The 23,893-nt window shown below is 37.9% G+C and overlaps 1 protein-coding gene across 1 annotated transcript; it reads left to right on the top strand.

The window, feature by feature from the left end:
• Positions 1–22,166: 22,166 nt before the first annotated feature.
• Positions 22,167–23,623, top strand: LOC135076661 (uncharacterized). Its single transcript, XM_063971081.1, has 2 exons — positions 22,167–22,395; positions 22,686–23,623. The coding sequence occupies exons 1-2, from the start codon at positions 22,167–22,169 to the stop codon at positions 23,621–23,623; spliced, it is 1,167 nt and encodes a 388-aa protein (XP_063827151.1).
• Positions 23,624–23,893: the final 270 nt, after the last annotated feature.

Raw genomic sequence — 23,893 nt, 5'->3', positions numbered from 1 at the left:
AGTTTACAACGTAAATGTGTAATTAGAAGCGCTATTATCGTCCATATTGTACAGATGATAGCTTATCAAGGAAATCTGTGGGTTCATAAGATTAATACATAAGTATTACTAGTTATTTTGAAGTACCTATGCACAGTTATACTCACATTTCAATCAAAATCTGCTCTGTAGTTTTAGCTTGAAAGAGTGTACAACGACGACCTTACAAACAAAACTTACAATCTTTCACATTTATAATATATACTAGCTTTCCGCCCGCGGCTTCGCCCGCGTGGAATTTTGTCTGTCACAGAAAAACTTTATCGCGCACGTCCCTGTTTCAAAAGCCGTGATAAAAACTATCCTATGTCCTTTCCCGGGACTCAAACTATCTCTATGCCAAATTTCATCAAAATCGGTTCAGTGGTTTAGGCGTGAAAAAGAGACAGACAGACAGACAGAGTTACTTTCGCATTTATAATATTAGTATAGATTAGTAAGATGATGGCGTTGGACGCAGGCCGCTATACCAATTGATCAACATGGAAATCGAAAACGCAGCGTGTAACGTCCACCACCCAAGATGGACCGATGTCCTGTTAAAAGATAGCAGGAAGGCGCTTGATGCAGGCCGTAAACGTGCGATGTGGAAGTCATTGGGGGAAGCCTATGTTCAGCAGTGGATGTCCTATGGCTGAAATGATGATGATTATGAAGTAGTTATAGTAAAAGCAGTTTTACATGCATAATCCTAACTCTCAACGTAAGTACAATTATTATAAAAACATTTCTTCAAATTTTGTTAAAATTGTTCTCAATCAAGTGATTCGTGAAAGAAAGTTCTTTCAGTACTGAAACAGCAAAGAGAAACTCTAAATGCTAAAGTCTGCAGTTGTCATCATAACAAACTGCGTCGCAGTCGGCGGTTTATTTAACTGGAGAAGTTTTTCTTTGACGGCACTTTCTTTGTCGGTTAACTACTTTATTTACGCAGTCGGATTTGAGGGTGGAGAACTGTTAGAACACCGTTTAAGGATTATAGGCCAGTAGAATTAAACACAAAAATTGATTAAATCGGAAATAATTCCTACAAAAGATTTTTTTGCTTTAATGGCTTCATTGGTTGCCCATTAAGACTCTCCTAAGTTTTCGACTTCGACGGAGTTGTGCTTAAGTGGTGGGGGCCCCCGAAAGGGGCGTTTTTTCGGTTTTCCGGTTATACCGCGTAAAGGACTTACCCTATCGAAAAGTGGTCTTCATGACGGTTAAAGGGCACTTAATCCTGCATTGAATAAGACCAAATTCATATGTTTTGGACTAACCGTTCTCGCGCTAAAGTTCGGCAAAGTAGAAAATATACGTATAATTAATGACCCTCTCCACGTCCAATGGCTTGTTACCCACATACTTCCAAGCCTTGTAAAGGGTCGCCTTAACCAGTGTAACCCTAACAAGGCTCACGAGTTTGATTCGCTTATCCTTGTTCGTCCCAGCCGTTCCTTAACTGCGGTTGCTGCACCTCTTCCTGGCACTCTCCTGAACGACTCTGTGTTACCTAATGTGGCTGCCCCTCTTCCTTGTACCCTCCTGTACGATTTCATTGCTAGCCATATGCCTGGTCCAAGGTTCGACGCCACAAAGTCAACTTCGTACGAGTGAAAATAGTTTAAATACTATTTCCCGTGCTTGCAACATTTCTCTTTACTGCTTCGCCTCTATTAGTCGTAGAGTGATTGTATATATCCTATAGCCTTCCTCAATGTATGAGCTATTCAACACAAAAATAATGATTTCAATCAAAGTAGTAATTCTTAAGATTAGCGCGTTCAAACAAACAAACAAAAAACTCTTCAGCGTTTTAATATGAACTTGTTGTTGTTGATTTTTTGGCGTCGAACCTTAGACCAGGCATACGGCTAGGCAACGTAGTCATGCAGGAGGATACAAGGAAGAGGGGCAGCCACAGTAGGTAACACAGAGTCGTTCAGGTGAGTGCCAGGAAGAGGTGCAGCAACCGCAGTTAAGGAACGGCTGGGACGAACAAGGATAGGCGCATCAAGCTCGTAAGCCTTGATAGGGTTACACTGGTTGAGGTGGCCCTTTTCAAGACTTGGAAGCCTGTGGGTAACAAACCATTGGACATGGAGAGGGTCATTAATTATACGTACATTTTCTACTTTGCCGAACTTTAGCGCGAGAACGGTTTGTCCAAAACATATGAATTTGGTCTTATTCAATGCAGGATTAAGTGCCCTTCAACCGTCATGAAGACCACTTTTTTATAGGGTAAGTCCTTTACGCGGTATAACCGGAAAACCGAAAAAATGCCCCTTTCGGGGGCCCTCACCACTTAAGCACAACTCCGTCGAAGTCGAAAACTTAGGAGAGTCTTAATGGGCAACCAATGAAGCCATTAAAACAATAAAATCTTTTGTAGGAATTATTTCCGATTTAAAAGCTAATTCTACTGGACTATTAAAGGTTTTATAAATGTGAGGAATGTTTAGGCTTTACGAATATTTATTTCTATTTAATATTACATTTTATTTTTAACTTCTGTAAATAATGAGAATGTTAGCGTAAATGAACATTATTTCCTTTGAATGTTCAATTACATTTTAGCACGCAAATATGCACTAATATCTCCATTTTTGACACAGCGGAATATCTCCATTTTTGAAATTTACAGGTTTAATTATTTCATTACTGAGTGAAATATTGTCTTTTAAAGTCCAATTTCACCATAAGAAATCAAATTCGTATTTTTTGCAGTTGCGCCATTATACCGCTGAATGTACGATATAGTTTAAGTAATCGTAAGTAAGTTGTTCTTAAAATGAATGAAGTTTATCGTATTGAGGTAAACAGAAGTAGGTAGCCCATAAACTTACTTTGAAGGAAATCCTACATGCAATGCGGGATCACTTAAATTCCTTATTCTTAGGAACTTCTAACCCAGAATGGGTAGTAAAGTTTATGCTACACGTTATTGAAAGAGTTGAAATGGAACTACTATTTCAGTGCAGTTCGAGGCAAGTTTATTCGGAACAGTCTAGAACTCGCAAAGATTTGTTTCTAAAGCTTCGGCCGAAACGTTGGAACTATGTAGACGATACACTAAATCGGAGTTCGCTTAAAGTAAAGAAGAAATAGAAAATGTTACTGAGACACGTGCAGTTAGTATTTGTAGAAAAGCAAAGTAAAGAGGCCCAATTTAGTTAAAGGGAGGAGGTAGTAAAAAGAGTAGTAAAGGCAATAAATTAGCTTACCCAAAAAACTTCTTAGTTACTGGAATATAGATAAAAAGCTTGTAAAAATAAACTTTATTGCACACCTCATAAAACTGACTTTCCTACCTATTCGCTCAAAGACAATAAAGTGAGAACAGTCCACGCCCCACAAGTCCCACAACGCGTTGTACTCACTGTAAAACATTCACATTGCATCGCTGAGTTGCACCATCTTACTTTAACTTTGACAAACGTCAAAAATCTGTCAAACTCCATACAAAAGGCACCGGTTATTGGTATTGTTACGGTTAAAATAAGGTGGTGCAACTCGGCCTAAGAGCGCTTTCACATTAGGGCGTTAGTAGCGCGACAGCAGCGCGGCAGTGGCGGTTTTGTAATGTGAAGGGAGGCATCAGCTGAAATTTTCGGCAGCGCGTCTGTCACGCGTTTGTCGCGCTGCTAAATCGCCTAAATGTGAAAGTGCTCTAAAAGCGAATCAAAAGCTGCCATGACAACGCTAAGCCTCGTTCAAACATCGCCACAGGCTTTAGATTAGCCTCTTTTAACAAACATTGACTATTAACCCATCTCGTATCGAATTACTTAAGGGTCCTGCGGCAGACAGGCCCCTCGCATCTACCGGAGTACCTACCGACCAGCAATGTATTTTCCGGATGAGTGCCCTTACCTCCTTCTCTCGACTTTCCGGTCCCGGAAAAACAGTCAGAGGTCATTGAAATTCAAAACATGTTCCTGAAAATTATGTAACCGGATAATAAGGTGAATTTTTAAATGTTGATGGTAGTCTTTTACAATGCTCGGTTATATGAATGTGAATCTCATTTGTGTCTATAAAAGCGAAAGGTCACTGATTGACTGACTCACTCATCACGAAATCTCAGAAACTCAAATTTTTCATGGGGGTTCCTTTTAGAACGTAGGCGCTCATTGAGAAAGAATTTTACGAAACACCACCTAAGAAAGTACGAAGTCGCGGGCGGCCGCTAGTGTGATAAAGTTTAAGTGCGATTTTGGTCTCCAGTGATTGTTGATTATAGCCTGACCAGGAACATAAAAACCCTCGCCATGTTGCGGAAAACTAATGGTACTAATTTCTTTTAATGGCAACAGTAACTGAAAACTTCATTGACATGTCACCTTGCATGTCAGTCTATTGTTGTCAAAGTGTAAACAAACTTTATTTTAAATGTTTGCAATTGATTTTGTGAATTAAATTGCTAAAATATTTTTATAGTCGTGAAAGAAAAGTGGTTCACGATGTGTTAATGTATTTGTCGAAGAGAAATACTAAGGGTTCGGACAATATTTTCATTGAATAATGTTTCCGACAAAGGTTGTCCAATTGACTGACATGTTTATCGTATAGTACAGTCCACTATGAAAATTAGCTGTAGTCTGTTTCAACTACCTATTTTAAAGTTTTTTGTCACTTTCTAAGTTTTGAATTTTATGGAATTGGGAAAGAAGTACCGAGTTTGAAGCGTTCATGAGCAGACATTGCAGTTGAATATTCAAGTTCTGAATTTGATTATTGATGAATAATAAAATAAATCCTACTAGCTCGATTGATGGTTTCATTTAATTTATTTAAACCAGGTTACCTTTAATAATATTTTTCGTTAATTTATGAAAATATCAAATTAGCCCGTAATCCTGAATCCTGATACATAAATTTAGCCTATTAATTTAACACATGTACGACTGTACTCAGTGTTGCACTATCAAATGCAATTGAAGCGCCTCTATTCCAGGGTTTTTATGTTCCTGGTCAGGCTATAATTCAGATGTTTTTGTTTAAAATAGTAATTTCACTTCTATTATCTTTCAATTAAACTTGTTTTGGAACCTAATGAATATTTAGAGCGCATCTTCAAAGGGAACAAACTAGTTCTTAGTTTAACACAGTCATATAAATCGACCGTAACAAGCCAGTCGTAAAACGTAACATAAAACAGAGATAGAACAATACTTGAAGGTTTTACTAACGTTAATAATACTTTTATTGCGGTCCTCTAAAATGTGCATATGATATCGCACTTTGTTTTACAATGTATTACATTTTGTATCTTTGAAACGTGAGTTAGGTAGCTAATTCTGTTTATGTAGACTCGCTAGATAAACAAAGGTACCACCATAATCCGCCACAATAAATAAAAAGCTCCAGCATTGTTCTTTGATTTCCACATATTCTACCTCTCAGAAAAAGTTGACATTCGTTTACGACTTTTGATTATAAATCACTTCGTTTCGTTTTTTTTCTATGTAACTCTTTGATCAACAAAGATGTAACCACTTCATTAGAGTAGTCACTCAATAATGAAAACTTTTGGTTATGGATGCTCAGATTTATTTGCAGTTGAATCGAATCTTGAATTCGTGCGCTGCAGATTTTGTGTAAGATTCATGAATTTTCATCTACCGTCGGATTGTGTTTAAATTATTGAATTGAACCCACTGTAGATTACATCTATTAGTAATGTGCTCAGACCTTGGGCTCAGATACATCAAAATAATTGGCTGAAATATTACAGTTACAGGTATCTAAGTATTGAGAATTCAGAACAAAATAGAGTACCTACCAGTTTTAGCTTTCAGGCAGAAATGTGGTTTCTATTCTAGTCGTTGGTTTTGTGGTTGGTTTGGCTGGGTTGCACCATCCTACTTTAATTTAATTTTGACAAACGTCAAAAATCTTTCAAACTCCGTACAAAAAATACCGGTTATCGTTAAAGTTACGGTCAAAATAAGGCCCTTCCCTAGGTCTCCTGATCGGTGGACCGACGATCTAGTAAAGGTCGCGGGAAGCACCTGGATGTGGGCAGCGCAAGACCAGTAATTGTGGAAATCTTTGGAGGCAACCTTTATCTAGCAGTGGACATCCTTTGGTTGAAACCATTCCTTAATTACCCACTACCTATATGCAATTTGATTTTGTGTTACCATGGTATCTGTTCTATAAATGTTTCCCCAGATAAACCGCGATCAGCCTAATCAGACACCCGCAAAGCATGTCGCTAGCTACGTACAAACCCCTGTATTTACTATTGCCACTGCGCATGCATAATGTATGAGCTGGATCACATTTTCCTGCCGTGGATATTACGTCTAGCCTCGTCATAGTATTAGCCTGTATTGGATACCAGCACGTGATACTTTGTTGTTGTAAATGGGTTTTTCGTTATTTGGTACAAGAGTTTTTTAGAGCTGCAGTGTTATACAATAAGGCTGAGTTTCACCACCTAACTTTTACCATAACTAAAACGATAACCGGTGTTTTTTGTATGGAGTATGACAGATTTATTTTGACGCAGCCTAAGACTGGGTTGCACCATCATACTTTAACTTCGACAAACATCAAAAATCTGTCAAAGTCCATACAAAACCCACCGGAAATCGTTAAAGACGGTCCAAGTTAGGTGGTACAACTCAGCCTTAGGCTTTGACTGTAACTATGACGATAACCGGTGTTTTTGTATGGAGTTTGACAGATTTTTTATGTTTGTCAAAGTTAAAATAAGATGGTGCAACCCAGCCTTAGTGTATAATTTTTTTTAACAAAATAGCATCTATTACAGTTGCAATAAAATGAAGTGGAGTAGAATTACTAGTAAGTAACGGGAAGTACCTGGACAGCGCAGGACCGTTCATTGTGGAAAACCTTGGGGGAGGCCTTTGTCCAGCAGTGGACGTCATTTGGCTGAAACGACGAACGGGAAGTACCTGGATGCAGGCAGCGCAGGACCGGTCGTTGTAGAAATCCTTTGACCTTTGTCCAGCAGTGGACGTCATTTGGCTGAAACGAATGGCTCCACTTAATTTTACTGCAACAGTATATTTTTATTTATGACTTATCTCAAAATGATTTTGAATTAAGCAAGACGTTTTTCGTTTTTGAATTTTTATAAATCTCGTCTACCGCTCAACATCATCATCATTATTTTCAGCCATAGGACGTCCACTGCTGAACATAGGCCTCCCCCAATAATTTCACCAAAGGCCGGTTGGAATCGGCTGGCATCCAGCGTCTAGCACATTCATGTATGTACTTCATGGAGGCAAGATATTATTTGCTACTAATATTTTCTAAGATTTGAATATTAAGTACAAATGGCTGAAAATACTTCAAAAACAAATAAGTATAGGTACAACAGTAATGTATCCTGGAACCGTTCGCTAAATGCTATATAAGGAAAGGCTTATGAAGACATGTTTGTTGAAAACATGAAAGGTTCTTGGAAGACTCAGTACTTAGGTATATTGCGAGTAAATAGCTACTGGAAAATACGATGTTTATCTAAGAGCATGTTTATTGCCTTACATATTTTATACTAGGTAGAGTAGAGTTCATAAATACATATGTTGTGTATGTGCCAATGTTTAAATATTGTTAGCGTTTTAACGATCATATATTTCAATACAAACTCAAACATCAATAAAATGTAATCATATGAACTATTCATTTTCTAAAACAAACTCAAGCATCAATAAAATGTAGGTAATCATAAGAAACTGTTCATTTTCTAAAATAACATGAACTGTATAGGTACAAATATTTGTCACTAGCAGAACTCAAACCCAAGTTAGCGTTTTGGACTTGGATAAGCCCCTACAACTCACGACGTACTTATGTGTTAACGCTGAAAAAAGGTCTACCAAGTCCAATACGAATGGTCTCAAGTCTCAGATTACAAATTAGGCGAATCCATTATACTGTTTATTTATATCCAGAAATCAAATACCGTTGTTTGTTAATTCGTCCCTACGGAGTTTAGTTCCAATACGATCGAAACTTTGCTCCTTCGTACATTCAATTTTCTTTCATTTCCATTTGAGTTTCAACTTTCAAAGATCATCCGATTCAAAATAAATTGACTTCTTGTGGAACTTTCGCGTTTGCAATGCCTTATCCATAACCGAAATATCGATGAATTTACATTCCAAATCGATTTAGTTCTGAAAAAGTTTTTTATTAGCATTGACAAAGACCAGTGAGTCTCGCCTTTTATTTCGGTTGTGTGATCAATTCAATTCGGCTATTGCTATTATCCATCAGCCTTAACTTTCAATCTTACGAGCTTGGAATAAAGGGTAGTGTACACTCATCACTAATAGATATTAACACGATCACGGTGGCGATAACCTCCACCAGGACCCGCTAATTTGCTTATCATTTTACACTTCGAATTCACAAGGACAGATGAACTCATAAAGGTAGTAGGAAGACGCTGGATGCAGGCTGCTACCAACCGGCTTATCTGAAAATCATTGGGAGAGGCCTACGTTTAACAGTGGCCGTTCTGTGGCTGAAATGGATTGTGATTAATATGGAATTCAGTAAAAGGCACATTTATTTTAATAAATTAACTTGTCTATTGTTTGATAGTAAAATACAAAAAATATATTTTCTGCAAATAGGCTTATAAAAACGATTTTACATGTCCCTAAATGTAAATTTAATTTTAATCCTATCGATATCGCTGCCTCAGCATGACAAGGTAGGCTAGTGCTAGTGCTGTGAAGAAGTTGCGCAAAAACTCAGTCACTTTTTAAGGGTTTCATAATTATTAAAATAACTCAACAGTATCGTGTGAACTGACCCTTGCCCTTCAACACCAAACAAGCCAATGTCACCTTTACCTTCAAAATAGATTTACTCCGAGAGATTATCTGTGAAGATACTACGGACCGCACAGTATTAACTAAGTGCGATTTGCGCAGAACTACAAAGCCCAAACAGAACAAACTAGTCACTGTGAAAGTAAATCCTGTTGATAAAGAAAAGTGTAAGTCCCAGACGATGATAATTTTAAAATAAATATTTATGCAAGTAAAGGTTTCAAGTTAGATTTTCTTTGTTAGTGCGTTTCAGCTGAATGGCCTCCCCCAAAAGAGTTCCACAACGACCGGTTCTGCGTTAGAGTTCAAAGTTAGTTAGATTGAATAAATTCAAATAATACTTTGTAATCCAACTCAATAACTTATGCTTTCTTCAATAATTACTTCATATTTTTTATAGTAAAACATCACGTCGTCGTCGTCGTTTCAGCCGAAAGACGTCCACTGCTGGACAAAGGCCTCCCCCAAGGATTTCCACAAAGACCGGTCCTGCGCCGCTTGCATCCAGGTACTTCCCGCGACCTTCACCAGATCGTCGGTCCACCTAGTGACCACCTAGTGACTAGTGACGTGAAAACATCACGACCACATGATTATTATGCATACCTACAGACTATTATACAGAGGTCGTGGGATCGACGATTGCTCGATAAAAATATTATAAAGTATAATTTCGGACTAGATGGCGCCAAAATATGTGGCTGTGTAAAATTGCCCATGTAATATTTATTATTATTTTGAACTTGCCGTTTTATTTTTACTATATTAGCTGAAACTTCATCACAAGGACGTCCCTATATTACCCATGGGGTTATTGTACGAATATAGAAGCCAATTTTTCTCATAATTAATGCTTTTGCCAGATTGCCAGACCTTTTTTGTAATTTGCAAAGACATTCGGAGAAAATTATAGTTTTGCATACAATTCGCGTTCAGACAGAATAAAACTACAAAAAATAATCTCATATTTTGGCTTTAGTCTGGAATGGTTTTAGTCTAGTTTTAGTTCAAGAAAGCTTCATGATGTTTACACAAAAATCCTTTGAAAGATAAAACTAAATACAGTTTTTCTTTTTACTTACGTAAGCTAAGAAATATTGATAAAGATATGTCAATTTTTGAGCCTAAAAATATTTATTCATGAGAACCTTCTTATTGAATTAAACATTTAGTTACGAGCACAGATAATATAAAATAGTTACGAGTATTTATCTTAGACAAAAATAGAATGTAGATTTTCTAATATACTCGTATGTTGATTGTGCTATCCTTATGTTTTAGAAGTATGTATGTATGTGATGTACCTTTATTTATACATACATACATTTTTTTTTTATGTGACAGGAGGCAAACGAGCAGACGGATCACCTGATGCCGTAGCCCGTAGAATTGCTAAAATCAAATGGCATATGGGCTGATGGCCGTTGGGACAGATAAGTTCTCGAATCGCGACCACGGGCCTGAAGACGTAGTGTGGGCAGGCCCCCATTAGGTGGACCGACGAGCTGGTGAAGGTCGCAGGAGTTGACTGGATGCGGGCGACACACGACCGGTCGTAGAAGAAATCCTTGGGAAGGACTTTGCCCAGCAGTGGACGTCATTTGGCTGAAACGAAAGAACAAACATTTATTTAGAAACATAACTTTTTAAACAGTGAAATAATCACACGAGCACATTATACTATCCTTGCCCTACTAAGCAATCAATTTTGTGTAATTACTAACATCGTAACGTATCTACTGTGATTGATGCATACAGGCATTAGTCTGAAATCTATCCCCAGGCCCTAACTTAGGTTTCAAGTTAGTCCTGCCAGTCATCTCATTGTACTAAATGACTTTACGGAATAGGTAATATCTGATATGAATTTATGATTGATGGTTTATAAATCCATAGGCGCTGAATTCACATAACCTGGAATTTTTATGTTTAGCTTATTTTTAAGTTACTGTCAATGTTAGATTTATGATCCTTATTTATGAAGTAGGTAGATACAATCGATAGTACATCAGTCTTAAATTAGTACTTAATCCTTTTACATAAGATTCCAGAAAGTCTTATTTGATGTGCTTTATCCGTTGCCTACAAAAGAAGACAATAAATCAATAAAATTAACATTGCTTGTTTATTTTTAGGATTTACGCGGTAACTGGAAACGTACGTGGAAACCGTATCTGATATTGTCGGAATAAAATATTTGCATCACCAATATTTAAAGTTATTTCTCATTGAGTGGCAGGCACTAGGCAGGTATTAACAGTATGTAGTAAAATATAATTCTGCGCAATTCCCATTTTTAACCGACTTCAAAAAAGGAGGAGGTTTTGTATGTTTATTTTCTGCATGTAGAGAAATTATCGAACATAATTGGCAGTCGGCTCGTTAGTAATTCGTTGTGATATTGTATCACCAACATACATTGTCTAACCCATTCACTCAAATCTGAGGATTCCAAATTATATCTACCCAGAAATTACAATGGCAATGACATTCCAAGCTTGCTTTGGATTCCGTAAGCGGCACTAAAAGCCTTGGATCTACAAATCTCTTTGCCTTCGCGGAATATGACGTTGATTGATGTAGGAGCGCTATGATGAAGAATTATATGATTTGCATGAAGGTTCTGGACCTTCTGGTAACAGCATCAAGCTACATAGAAGCTCCCTAAGAGGTCCTACCTAACCTATCACAGTGCTATTTTGGAATCCACTTATATCTATATCTATAAAAACGACAGGTCACTGATTGAATCACTCACTCATCACGAACTCTCAGAAACTACAAGAGCTAGGAATCTCAAATTTTGCATGATGGTTCATTTTAGAACGTACGTAGGTGCTCATTAAGACTGGATTTTTCTAAATTCAACCCTTAAGGGGGTAAAACGAAGTCGCGGGCGGCCGCTAGTATAAAGAATTACAGTATAATAATATGTACTCGTATAGTTTGATGTTGACTACTTTGTGTGATTGGACACGAGGGACATAGCGCTTTAGTATAACTTTAGCGTTCGTTTTGCAGTCCTTGTTCACGGTGTGTCGCATACATTTTTTTATTCTGTCAGCAACAGTATTACTAGTAGCCTTTGTTAACAGTGTTTCATCTTGAAAAAGGCAATCTCAATTTGGGTGTGGTTTTCAATGGAAAAGATTTTTAGTCAAAGCAGAAATTCGAGAGGTGCTATAAAGACATTTTTTAGAATACTTCATGATAGCATGTGTTCATGATTATGATGATTCACCAATGTAGTTAAATCCACTTTCTATCATGTACACCATGTTATGAAGTTAATATAACCTATGTAGTTAAATACGTTTTCCTCGTAGTACTTTCAGCGTCTATCCACTCTGTAGCGACTAGCGGAGTTGTTCTCAGAAATTTAATGACTTGTTTCCCGTGTATTACTTATCTGCAGAGGTTTACAGTGGAAAATCCTTACTATATTCTTGAAAAAAAGACATTTAAGTATAAAACATTTTGAATTAAGTATTTTTACGTCTAAAATGTCTTTTATGTGTGTTTGTTAGGTTGCTGTTAGTAAAAATGTGAATTACGCTCAAATTGTGCTCTAACATTGTTTCGATTTCTCTTCGTTATTCTAGACAACGAGATTTAGTTGATGATTGAAGTTTGATGAAATTAATCTTGCGGACTGTCTTGTCTTGTGTAAACCGGCAGACAGTGGTGACTGAGTTTGTTGCGGCGCTTCTTCTCAGCACTTGCCAAATGTTTGTCTCGAAGCGCTGGTAGGGCAAAAAAATAATGAGACATGTAAAGGCTCCTTAAGAGCATTTGACGATTTGCAAGTACTAATTTAATTAGTCTAAACAAATATAAAGATAATTTTGATTTTTTTATTTTTTTTGTCATTTCTCCTAAGATGATTATGATGGACACGGAATGAAGCTTAAAACGCTCGATTAAATCTCAAGTATAGACTGAGGTTTTTGAGTGATTGAACTTCAATATCTGGGGGCACGGCAGTGCCCCCGCCAAGTCGAGCGCGAAGCAGACACTGCCGTACCATCCTTTACTGGAACCATTTCGCCGCATTTTCAGGCCCCTATTTGAAAACCTCTGGATAAGACCAGAACGCAGAAATTTTCGTCATCTAGTAAGCTATAATCACATACTTAAAATCCAAAATTTCAAGTCCGTAGGTCATTTAGTTCCGAAGTTAAGCGAAAGCAAAGTTTTGCATTTAAGACACTCACTCACTCACTGATGATCATCAAAATAGAACTAGTACTTCCCATAAACTCAGAGAGCTGAAATTTTGTACAGAGTTAGGGTTTAATGGCCACATAAAGGGAAAACTATAAAAACTAGGAAAATCGAAGATCTGGAGTAACACCACATTCATAATCAATACTACTCGTACTAGCGCCACACCGGCACCGTGGTGTTCGCCTGTACCGCTCACCGCTAGATCAGCTAGATGGCGCACTTTGAGCGTCGATTTTCTGCACCGCGGTGTCCAGATTTTTTTTCCTTTCTAGACGCCCCCGTCGATTAAGTTGAATGTTGTGTAATTTGAATTTGGTTGATTTCGTTTATATCGTGAGGTTCGCTAAGGTTAAGTTATTATTAAAACAATTCTGATTCGTAGTCCATTTTAAAGGTCGCTGTGTTTAATATCGTAAAAAAATGTCGATAATATTAAAGGACGACGACGTTAATTATGCCACATTCTACAAAAAGAAGTGAAATCCCACCAAAAACATTCTGTAAAAACTAGCCAAGTCTCGATGGAGCTGCTTGTTTATCTCTAAAAAGTAATGAAATCTAGACAAAGTCGTGCCAAGTCTATGGTTCTTTACTGCGATTTCTTTATTATTATAGTTAATGTTGTGTGACTTGGCCGTTGAACAATCTTTATTAAGATAATCAATAATCATGCATAAGTATTATTGAAATACGCAGCTTTAAGCCTACAATTGGACTGGTTATTAAATCAACGTTTTCCAAGTGGCAATTTTCCATCGTCAATGGGTGGCGGTTCTGGCAACAGATTGGTGCAATGGTGTCATGGAGCACCTGGTTTTGTACCCTTCAACGGCCAAGTCACACAACATTAACTATAATAATAAAGAAATCGCAGTAAAGAACCATAGACTTGGCACGACTTTGTCTAGATTTCATTACTTTTTAGAGATAAACAAGCAGCTCCATCGAGACTTGGCTAGTTTTTACAGAATGTTTTTGGTGGGATTAGTTAGACCAGTCACAAGATAGAATCACAGACAGTCAAACTGAATAAGTTTTGAGCATTGTCTTATACTGGGTGGCGCAAAAGTAAAGACCCTATTTGGTTCAGCTATAACATTTTTTCTAAATTAGAAAACTAGATTTAGGTTTTTTTAAATGTATATTTGTGCCATTAAATTTCGTACCATTAGGATTTAAAGATGATGTCTTTTAAATGGTGACCTCCAGAGTTGATACACATTTGAGCCCTATTTATGACATTTTGCATAACTTGCCGTAACACTTCCTGCGATATGTTCGTTATTTCTTGACGAATGTTTTCTTTTAGAGCTGCGAGACTCTGTGGCTTGTTCACATACACCCGAAATTTCAAAAAACCCCAAAGAAAGAAGTCTGGACTGGTCAGATCGGGTGATCTTGCAGGCCAAGGCAAATCGCCAAAACGAGAGATAACTCGGCCTGGAAAAGCGTCCGTAAGAACATTGACACAATTATTCCACGTTCTTGGGGAGTAAAACGGTCCATGTTTATTTTCAGTGTATTTTACATTTGTTCACTACACAATTTTCAACAACAAAATGTCAGAAAATGTCATATAAAAAAAAAAGTATTTTCTTTAGTGCCAGTACTTTTGCGCCACCCAGTAAATACGGGTCTGATTCGCTGAGACGTGAAACTACGGCTGTCATCATAAATCAATACCCAAAATCCGATAGAACCAAAGCTAGTTGAATAACGAAATCCTGCCGAGTGTAATTGGGGACGAAACGGAACAGTTTGACTGTACACGTCAGGAATTAACTAAAGGTTTCAAGTCACGCGCCCGCGGTCCACGCCTCGGCAACTTTGCAACTTAAGGGCGGACACACGTTGGACGGGACAATAGCAAATGACAGGTAAACGCATGACAGCCAACTGTTAAATAGCTACTAATGTAGGCGGCCACAGGAATTGGGTAAAGGTTTCAAGTCACGCGCCCGCGGTCCATGGCTCGGGATCTTTGCAACTTAAGGGTAGACACGCGTTGGGCGGGACAACAGCAAATGACAGTTCAGCAGGTACTCCTTCTTCCATTTGGCTATTCTATGTTTACCAATGCCACGAGAGCATAGACATGACCAATGCAACTCATGCGCAGGTTTGCGATTGCAGATCAGTCACGTTTCAATGTTAGGTAGGGTGGCAAAATTGCAGGTTCCAGGATCATATTATATTTGTCCTAATAAATAACGTAATTATTTTTATACCTTTCAGTGGTCTTTTTTTTGCAGGTGGCTTAGTTTTTGAAGTCGGTTTTTTTAAACGTAGTTTTTTTTATCAATTCTTTACAATTTATTTTTTTCCGGAAACTATAAAATTGAAAAATTCGTACCGGCCGCTCAATGAGAAATCTGCCTAAATCCCCTGTGGACGATTGGAATCGCGTTTACTGTTACCGTACTCCAGTTTGAAATTCAGCTACAGTCTGATTTTACGTGAGATACTACAATGAGATCTAACTAATCCAATAAATCGCAATCATCAATGATTTAGATATACATCTATTTAATGATATCTATTATCTTGTTTAGAAGGAACATAATGACTCACATTTTATTTTATGATGTGCATTATAATTCGGCCAATCCAAAGATTCGAAGACAATGACGTCACAAAATAGTTCTTTCATAAAATATCCGAAAACTGACCTTGTCTTCTTCTCATTAATTTAACCTTTAGAATAATTTTTGGAACTGTCCGGCCGGCTGTAATGGTATATTTTGTAAAATTTAGTCCATCTTGTAGCCAGTACCTTAAATATTGTACGGTTTCGCATACGAAACCCGTCCAAAACTTAGCCCCGAGATAATATTCTGTAATATCATCCTCCATTCTCGGACCGCCCAAAGCATTCCGAGTTAACCAAAACGTACATTGTTGGGACCACTTTCGTACATAAAGTGCATTTTTCTCAAAAAGAAATATTGTCGCAGTTTTATCATTTTTGCTGACAGCCAGAGCTGTAGAACTCTAAATATGTCTAGCTGGCCTGAGGCAGCAAAAACGTGCAGAATTTAGTAAAAAAATATTTTATATTTTTGACTAAAAGTTTAAAGTTAAGTTAGGCTAAGGTTACTAACTATATAAATTCATACAAAGTTCAATCAACCCCCAAAGCTGGAGATTGCATTCTCTTAAAGGATCTCGATGTCTTAACAATAAAATTATTTATCACATTTACCTACCTGCCTACACTTCTTAAACAATGTAAGCATTTCCGGTTTGCAAGATTTAAAATGTTTATAGGTTTTATTTGTCGTATTTTTTTTTATGCAGAACAAGATGAGATGCCGTCCAGGATAGCAGATATCTGCACTGTGTATCCAACAAATGATGTTTTATAATTTAGATACACCTAATTTCTGAACTTGGGTGTAAAAGAGTGAAAATGTAAAAAATATTTTGTCACAAGTTCACAACAATGTTACGTTTTTTATTATTTTAATATCTGCCTCTCGCCAGTAAACATAATTTTGCAGCTCCAGTCCCGTGAATATTTCTCTTCTCAGCGCGTTATAGGATAAGAAACAGTGTCAACATACTTACAATACGGTTATGGGAAGACGCCCTCGTAGACAACATTTTGATGTAAGCTGCGAGCTTTTTATCTCTATTTGTAAAACTATGTTTATTTGCTTCCACATGGCTGTTTACAGGCTTACAGTTGTATTACATTTCACACGTGAATAGAAACTTAATTTAAAAGTAGAAAATTATATTTTATAATTTCATAAAACGCTGGATATTTTTAAACACTCACGAAAAGACTCGCGCGTTACTCACAAATTGTCATCTGTCAATGGTCAATAAAATTGATACTGGACAATGGGCTATGATTACAAATATTTAAACATTCAGATTTGTGAGGGTAATAGGTACTTGCAAGTACTTGGTAATCCATCTATGATACCAAATTAAATTGACTCAGCCTGATAGGGGCCAAGGTACAAAGGGCATTAAATCTGTAATTAAGTCATAAAACATCATGCATACTGCTGTTTCCTTATAATTAATTGAATAGGTAATGTTTCATGTTCGTAACAAATGGCCGAACAGAAAACGTAAAGCGGAATTGTTTGGCCGAAGATATATCATAAGCGCAACAAAAATAAAACAAGCCAGCATATAAATCTTTGTTAAGCCATGATAAGTGAAGCCGACACCCCCATTTTGGGGATGGGCACAATAACTTAGCTGGCTCCTTTACAAATGATGTATCATTTTGAAAATGGTACTTTGTATTGATTTTGGAGGGAAAGCAACGTTCCCCTCATCATTTTAACGACTGTGAAGGCAACTTTGATTTAATCGGCCATATTTTTTGGAAATGGAGGTGATTTTGCAATATTTTAGGGAAATATTTTCTTTACAGAAACTCCAAATAGATTGGAAATCTAAGGGTCCAAATTCGATTAAATCCCAAGCATAAAGTTAAGTCCGTAATTGGTTGATTTTCAATATTTGAAGCAGTTAAGGCATAGTCACTAGAGAATTGTTTAGGTTTTAATCTTTTGATTTAAAATTAATCTTTGGATTCTACACAGAGTAAGTTTCATGACAGAACATAATGTAGCTTTGAAAATTCACAAAAGTGTAACTATTGGAGCTTAGTATTAGGATTTTGGATACCGAGAACCTTAAATATTTTATCTACCTTCTCAAGATTGACAATACCATGTGTAACGAGGTGTACCAGTATCAATAGATTTCTCGATAAATGTTTTATTCTCTACCGAATGAAGTAAGCGGCGATAAGTAATAACGTTTCCTTTTATTTATGTTTCCGTATTTGTTTCAACGTAAGATTGTAATGACGTATCGTATACAATGTCGTGATGGAATAAGCTCCAATCACAGATGTAATACATTTGGGGGATATTTTTCGGATCTATTATGAAAAGCAAAATGGAACATTGAATTTGGTAGTAATTTGTTTCCTCTATTACTTGCAGATAGATTCTGATATTGATAAATGTAATAAATACCTGCCTACTTACTTGATAGTCCCATATTCAAACAAAAAAACTAAAATGGAGCAGTGGGTACGCTGTGTTGGTTTCAAACAAGTTTATAGAGAGTACTTACTTTTGCTTTGCTGAAACATGTTGAAAATTTAAACGTTTCGCTTCAAAGATAGGGCATGTTAATATTTAATATCACGTCATAAACTGTCGGTACAACTCAATCAATGCACGCGTTAACATTAATAACTAGTTTGCTTGCTTCCTTCATAGCTCGTAGGAGATGCAATATGCTTAAAGTTGAGCATTCCAGCCATCTTTGCTATCATCCAATGCGCATAAGAGCCAAAGCACACGATGCGTTGCGGCGTCGTATCGCAAAGATTTCGTCATATCACGCGAAGCTGCGCCGCACCGCTCGTGTGCCAGCCACATATATTTTAATGTAAGACTAGCGGCCGCCTGCGACATCGTACGCGTGGATCCCGTTTTACCCCCTTCATCTATCTTACGCGGTTTAGATTTTTCATACAAATGTTTTTTCCCGCTAACTCCCGTTCCCGTGGGAATTTTGCAATATCCTGTTGTAACTAAGCTTTAAGTTTACTAAGGTACCTGCATGCCAAATTTCAAGCGTCTAACTTAAGCGGTTTAGATTTTTCATACAAAAGGATTTTCCAGCTAATTCCCGTTCCCGTGGGTGCCCAGGAGTATGAAGAATAATTGTACCAAGTTTCGTTAAAATCCGTCGAGTTTTTGTTTCTATAAGGAACATACAGACAGACAGACAGACAAAAATTTTACTGATTGCATTTTTGGCATCAGTATCGATCACTAATCACCCCCTGATAGTTATTTTGAAAATATATTTCATGTACAGAATTGACCTCTCTACAGATGTATTATAAGTATAAAGTAGATGACGCGTGACACCGCTCCGGCGTCGCATCGCCGCCCCAACGAGTGGCTCTTATTGTGTCTGAAATCGGCAAGGGATTATCATTATTATGTTAACACGGTGTTTAATCCAAACAAGTTAAGCTTTCCAGAACTGAACAAAGGAGATCGTAAGATCAGAATCTTTCCGAGAATCTTCAAATTATACAATCATACTTGAATCTGAATTCAATTTGCGTCCGAAATCTACGAATTTACATCGATATCGAGATAAATCTTTTCTCAGGGCCATTTTGCTGTACTGGGAGCCTTAAAATGTAAGGGCAAGTGCGTTTTCGTAGCTCTACTTGGGTGTAAGAGGAGCCTTACGACCTAATGCCGACTGTTCGGCGGCTAAAGTTCAAGGACCTGTTTATCCTCGTCTATTGACTTAATAATATTCCGAGATAATGATATGGCTGCGGCAAAAGCTCAACTTAAGAATAAAGCTTTGAGGTATTCTCACTTTACAGAAATAGGTTGGTATTATTCATTAATAACCATGAAAGTAGATCAAAATGATTTACGGTTTCTTTCTCACACACAATTTCTCGATGGTTTTTGTTTTTTGATAAATATTTATGGTAAGGTAATGAAGGCATTATAGAAACTTAGTTTGGAACATTGGATAACTTATTCTGGAAATTAGGCATAAACTGCCCACAGCTATTTCTGAATGAGGGGTAGAGCACTTATTTAATACCCAAAATGGATTTCTATTAAGGCTGATAATTTTACAAATATGAACCGGAAATAACGAATAAACCGCCCACTTCTGTACCTACTTCTATTCTTGTACCTTATCTAAGATAGAGTTAAGAGTGTCTAGAATCTTTTCTGACAAAATATTTAGTGCAAAGTCATTAATCAAGTGTCTGCATGTTGACAAACTTCGTCGGTAAATCTTAACAATGGCCATTTTTTATACAGTTGAAAATTTTAAATACCAAATTTCTTACAAAATGATAGTCGTTACTACTTGAGACACGATTTATTCCAACGGCATAATACATAAATGAATCCGAAAAGTATATTAATGGGCATTTTGGAGGTGGTCCGTTGCTTTCCCAAGAAGCGTGTACTGAATTTATAATAGCGACTTGTATTCCCACTACGGCAGGATCAGTTGATTAAAATACATAAGAATTTAGGAAAGAAAGAATGAAAAATATTTTTTTAGTACACTTAAATTTATTTGGAGTGGAGGCCACATACCGGAAAACGAAGCGTCTTAAGACGCCCACCCACAAGGTGGACCGACGACCAACGTGGACTAACAAAGGTAACAAGGATGCAGGCCGCCACCAACCAGCCATTGTGGAAATCATTGGGGAAGGGCTATGTTCAGCAGTGGACGTCCTATGGCTGAAATGGTAGAATTATGAGTGTAAAATGTTACAGATTTTTAAAATAAAATTGTACCTATGTTTATATTCATTCTGGTACATAACTCTATTGATTTTAGTAATAGATATCTTAGTGTCATTTGTATTGTTAATTTAAATTAAATGTAATATCCATTGAGTATTTATGTTGTGAGTCTAGTTATTACAACTAGTTTACTTTAGCGCAGACAATTGCGATTGTAATGCTGTCATATATCCTCACCTTTACGGGAATCCTTCAATCATATTACTTTGATGTTGGACAGCGATCGTACACTTCTAGTAGTAGAGGTCAAAGTTTTACAGGAATATTTTTTGAAACTCTTTTGTAATCATAATCAATCTTCCTTTGAACATTACCACTGAAGTTGAAAAAGGACACATTGGAACTGATTTTGAAAATCTTACTTCAAGAAACAAAATAATTATTTTTATGATTATTTAGATGTCAATATTTTTCATTTCCAATCATAATCTTCATTTTTTAAGGTCCACTTGTGTAGGAGGAAGAATTTAAGGCTGAAATTTCCGACGATACAGTTTCAAAAATAAATGGGTTGTTTGCTCAACAACGCAACGCTTTTGCAAAAACGCTACTTTTCCGAGAAACGTTAGAGATTACAAGCGAAAAGTGACTGTATTTTCGTTAAGGTTTAGTAAAAACATAGCAATTGTGGTATCCATCGTTGTTTGATCTATATGTATCCTATCATCATCATCATCATCATCATCATCATCATCATCATCATCATTTCAGCCACAGGATATCCACTACTGAACATAGGCCTCCCCCAATGACTTTTACATCGCCCGGTTGGTAGTGGCCTGCATCCGGTACTTTTATGAGCTCGTCGGTCCACCTTGTGGATGTATCCTAAATTTTACCAAATACATAAAATTATAGTTAACAGAAATAAAAGAAAACGTGATAAAACGACAAACGGGCAGTTTTCTCGGAAACTTTAGCATTTATAATATTAGTAGGTACCTAAGTATGTAAGTAAATTTTCACTCGAACAGATAAATTTTGCTAAGCTTTTAATTAAGTAAGAGTAATCTGAAGGATTTCTAACGAAGGTCATTAGTTTGTTTCGGTTTCGACATTGATTCATAGATTAAGTAGAACAGTCAAATCATTTTATCCTAGAGAGAAGTATTAATTACTTTTCATCATCATTATCAATGTCAGATCTTTTAATTACAATTGCAGGAGCACGAACTTTAGCCAAATGGCAAAAGACGGAACCCTTATAGATTCTAATTTTACAGGAGACTTATATTTCCCTCATGGGTCACATGCCTAGCATGTAGGTAATCTACACATATAATAATAATTGTCACCCAATCCTCTTTGCACCCCACCGTCAAAAATCAACGATGGTTTGAAGATCACTTCAAATATTAAATTAACTGAACAGGCTGTTATATCCTGGATGTGGCCGATATCCCCAGTCTTCAAGCAAATTAGTGGTCCGTAAAATTACTATCGACTGGCTTAATTAATTAACGTTCAAGTAATCTTGACAACTGTCTTTACTGAATCAATTTAAATATTATACTCGTGCTTCGTCCTCGAGATTAGTATAACATAGATTATATAACACAATGTAGTTTCGCATAGTCACTCCACTTTTGCACTGTTGTTTAAAGAAAAAAATAAAAAATAAAACATTTTGAGGGTAAGCCTGAAAATGTTTTTCTCTCCTCTACCGCCGATATTTCCTATGGCGGGCTCACTCCACTGGCGTCATTCGCAGTTTAGTGCTCGACCACTTCGCACGTAAACCAAAATGCCGAAACGACGTAGTGAAAGTACCGTCGAATTTTTATCAAAAAAATTGAAGAAATTGGAAAGTGAAATTAAACGTTGTCGTCGGCCGCGTCGCCGCCGGCTACCATCCAGTGCATCCTCGTCGACCAGCTCGTCGCGCTCAAGCTCATCGAGTTCATCGCGCACCCGGAGCGGGCCCCGCGCGCGCTCGACGTCACGGGACTCAACGCCTTCGGAAAAACATTACGGTTAGTGTTCACTGTTAATTATTACGCGACTTCAGGACGTATGCAATCAGAATAGTCTGCGGGACTACTTCGCTGTATTTTCCCTGTTGTAAAATGTCGCAAAATATATGCAATCAGAATAGTCTGCGGGACTACTTCGCTGCATATTTTCATTGTATGGTTGTGGCTCTGTAAATAAATGCACTCAGAGCAATCTGTGGGATTGTCTCGACGCATAAAAGTTCGTTATTACTCAGAATTGTCTGTGGGACTTTTTCGCCAATAACGAACCGATTTTGGTCGGATTTCAGACCGACATGCAACAGAGCCCACGTCGCCTGCGACGCCACAAGAAACTGCCGCCGCCCAAGAACCGCCCTGCGCCGCCTCGCCGCCCGCCCAAGCTGCTCCTGTTGCACCAGGGACGCCACACATCGCCACTGCCGACGTCGTGCCGCCACCTGTGCTGGCTACGGAGCAAGCAGATCCGCCGTTAGATCCTGAGATTCTGGACATCTTGGGCGATGACCCGACCGCTGTGCAAAAGTTTGGTGCTAACATTAACAAAGACCTGGCCAACCGGTTTAATCATATAACCACTGCGGGTTTGGACAAGGAAGGTCGGAAATTACTGATCGAAAAATATCTTATCCCGGCGAATTGTTCAAAGATAGCCGCTCCTCGGCTCAACCCGGAGATAAAAGCGGCGGTCCCAGACAGCGTTGTGAGACGCGATAAAGCGATTGAAGCTCGACAGACGGAGATCGCTGCCGCTATTTCGTGTCTAAGTCAAGCGATATCGAATCAACTCGCCGAAAAACATACAAATCATGAATTGTTAAAACGACTCATGGATTCGGCGCGCCTCATGTGTGACATCCAGTACAGTGAATCTATATCAAGAAGAAACTTCACTTTGTACTCTCTAAAAAGAGATATTAAGGAACAATTGACGAACGCCAAAATTGATACGTTATTGTTCGGCGAAGATCTACCCGAGACTATAAAAACGGCGAAGGCCGTCACAAAATCCAGCTCCGACCTCAAAATGGACGTTCCTAAGAAAACGAACACTCAAAAATATCCTTCGAAGACTTTAAACTGGAAGACGGGGTCCGGCAACCGCAAGGCGGCGGCGGCGGGCCCCAGTCGCCGCCAGCCGCCGGCAGCAGCGAGCAGCCGGCCGCCCGCCAGCTCGTCGCGCAGCTCGTCACAGCCGCAGCGGAGCCGGCAGCCGCGCCGCCACTAGCAGCGCCGCACACCTCACAACAACCGGTACGCCTTGCTGGCAGACTTAGCCTTTTTTACGACCAATGGTCGCTCATCACCCGTGACCAAACGTTATTATCGTGGATAAAGGGTTACGTTATAAAATTTAATAGTCCTGTACACCAGTCTGCTTCTCCTGTCACAAAAATATACACGGAATCTGAAAGAGCCCATTATAATGATGCTATTAGTCAGTTATTGTCTATAGGCACAATTTCTGAGTGTGAACCTGTCCCTGGACAGTTTGTGT

This window comes from Ostrinia nubilalis, chromosome 12, assembly GCF_963855985.1.
Source record: "Ostrinia nubilalis chromosome 12, ilOstNubi1.1, whole genome shotgun sequence".
NCBI classification, from domain to species: domain Eukaryota; kingdom Metazoa; phylum Arthropoda; class Insecta; order Lepidoptera; family Crambidae; genus Ostrinia; species Ostrinia nubilalis.
The sequence above is the reverse complement of the archived record's forward strand: the minus strand, read 5'-3'. Positions and strand labels throughout refer to the sequence as shown.

Coding starts and splice junctions, on each gene's coding strand:
- LOC135076661 (XM_063971081.1), top strand. CDS start 22,167: ATGCCGAAACGACGTAGTGAAAGTACCGTCGAATTTTTATCAAAAAAA. Junction 22,396..22,685: donor GCCTTCGGAAAAACATTACG/GTTAGTGTTCAC, acceptor GTCGGATTTCAG/ACCGACATGCAACAGAGCCC.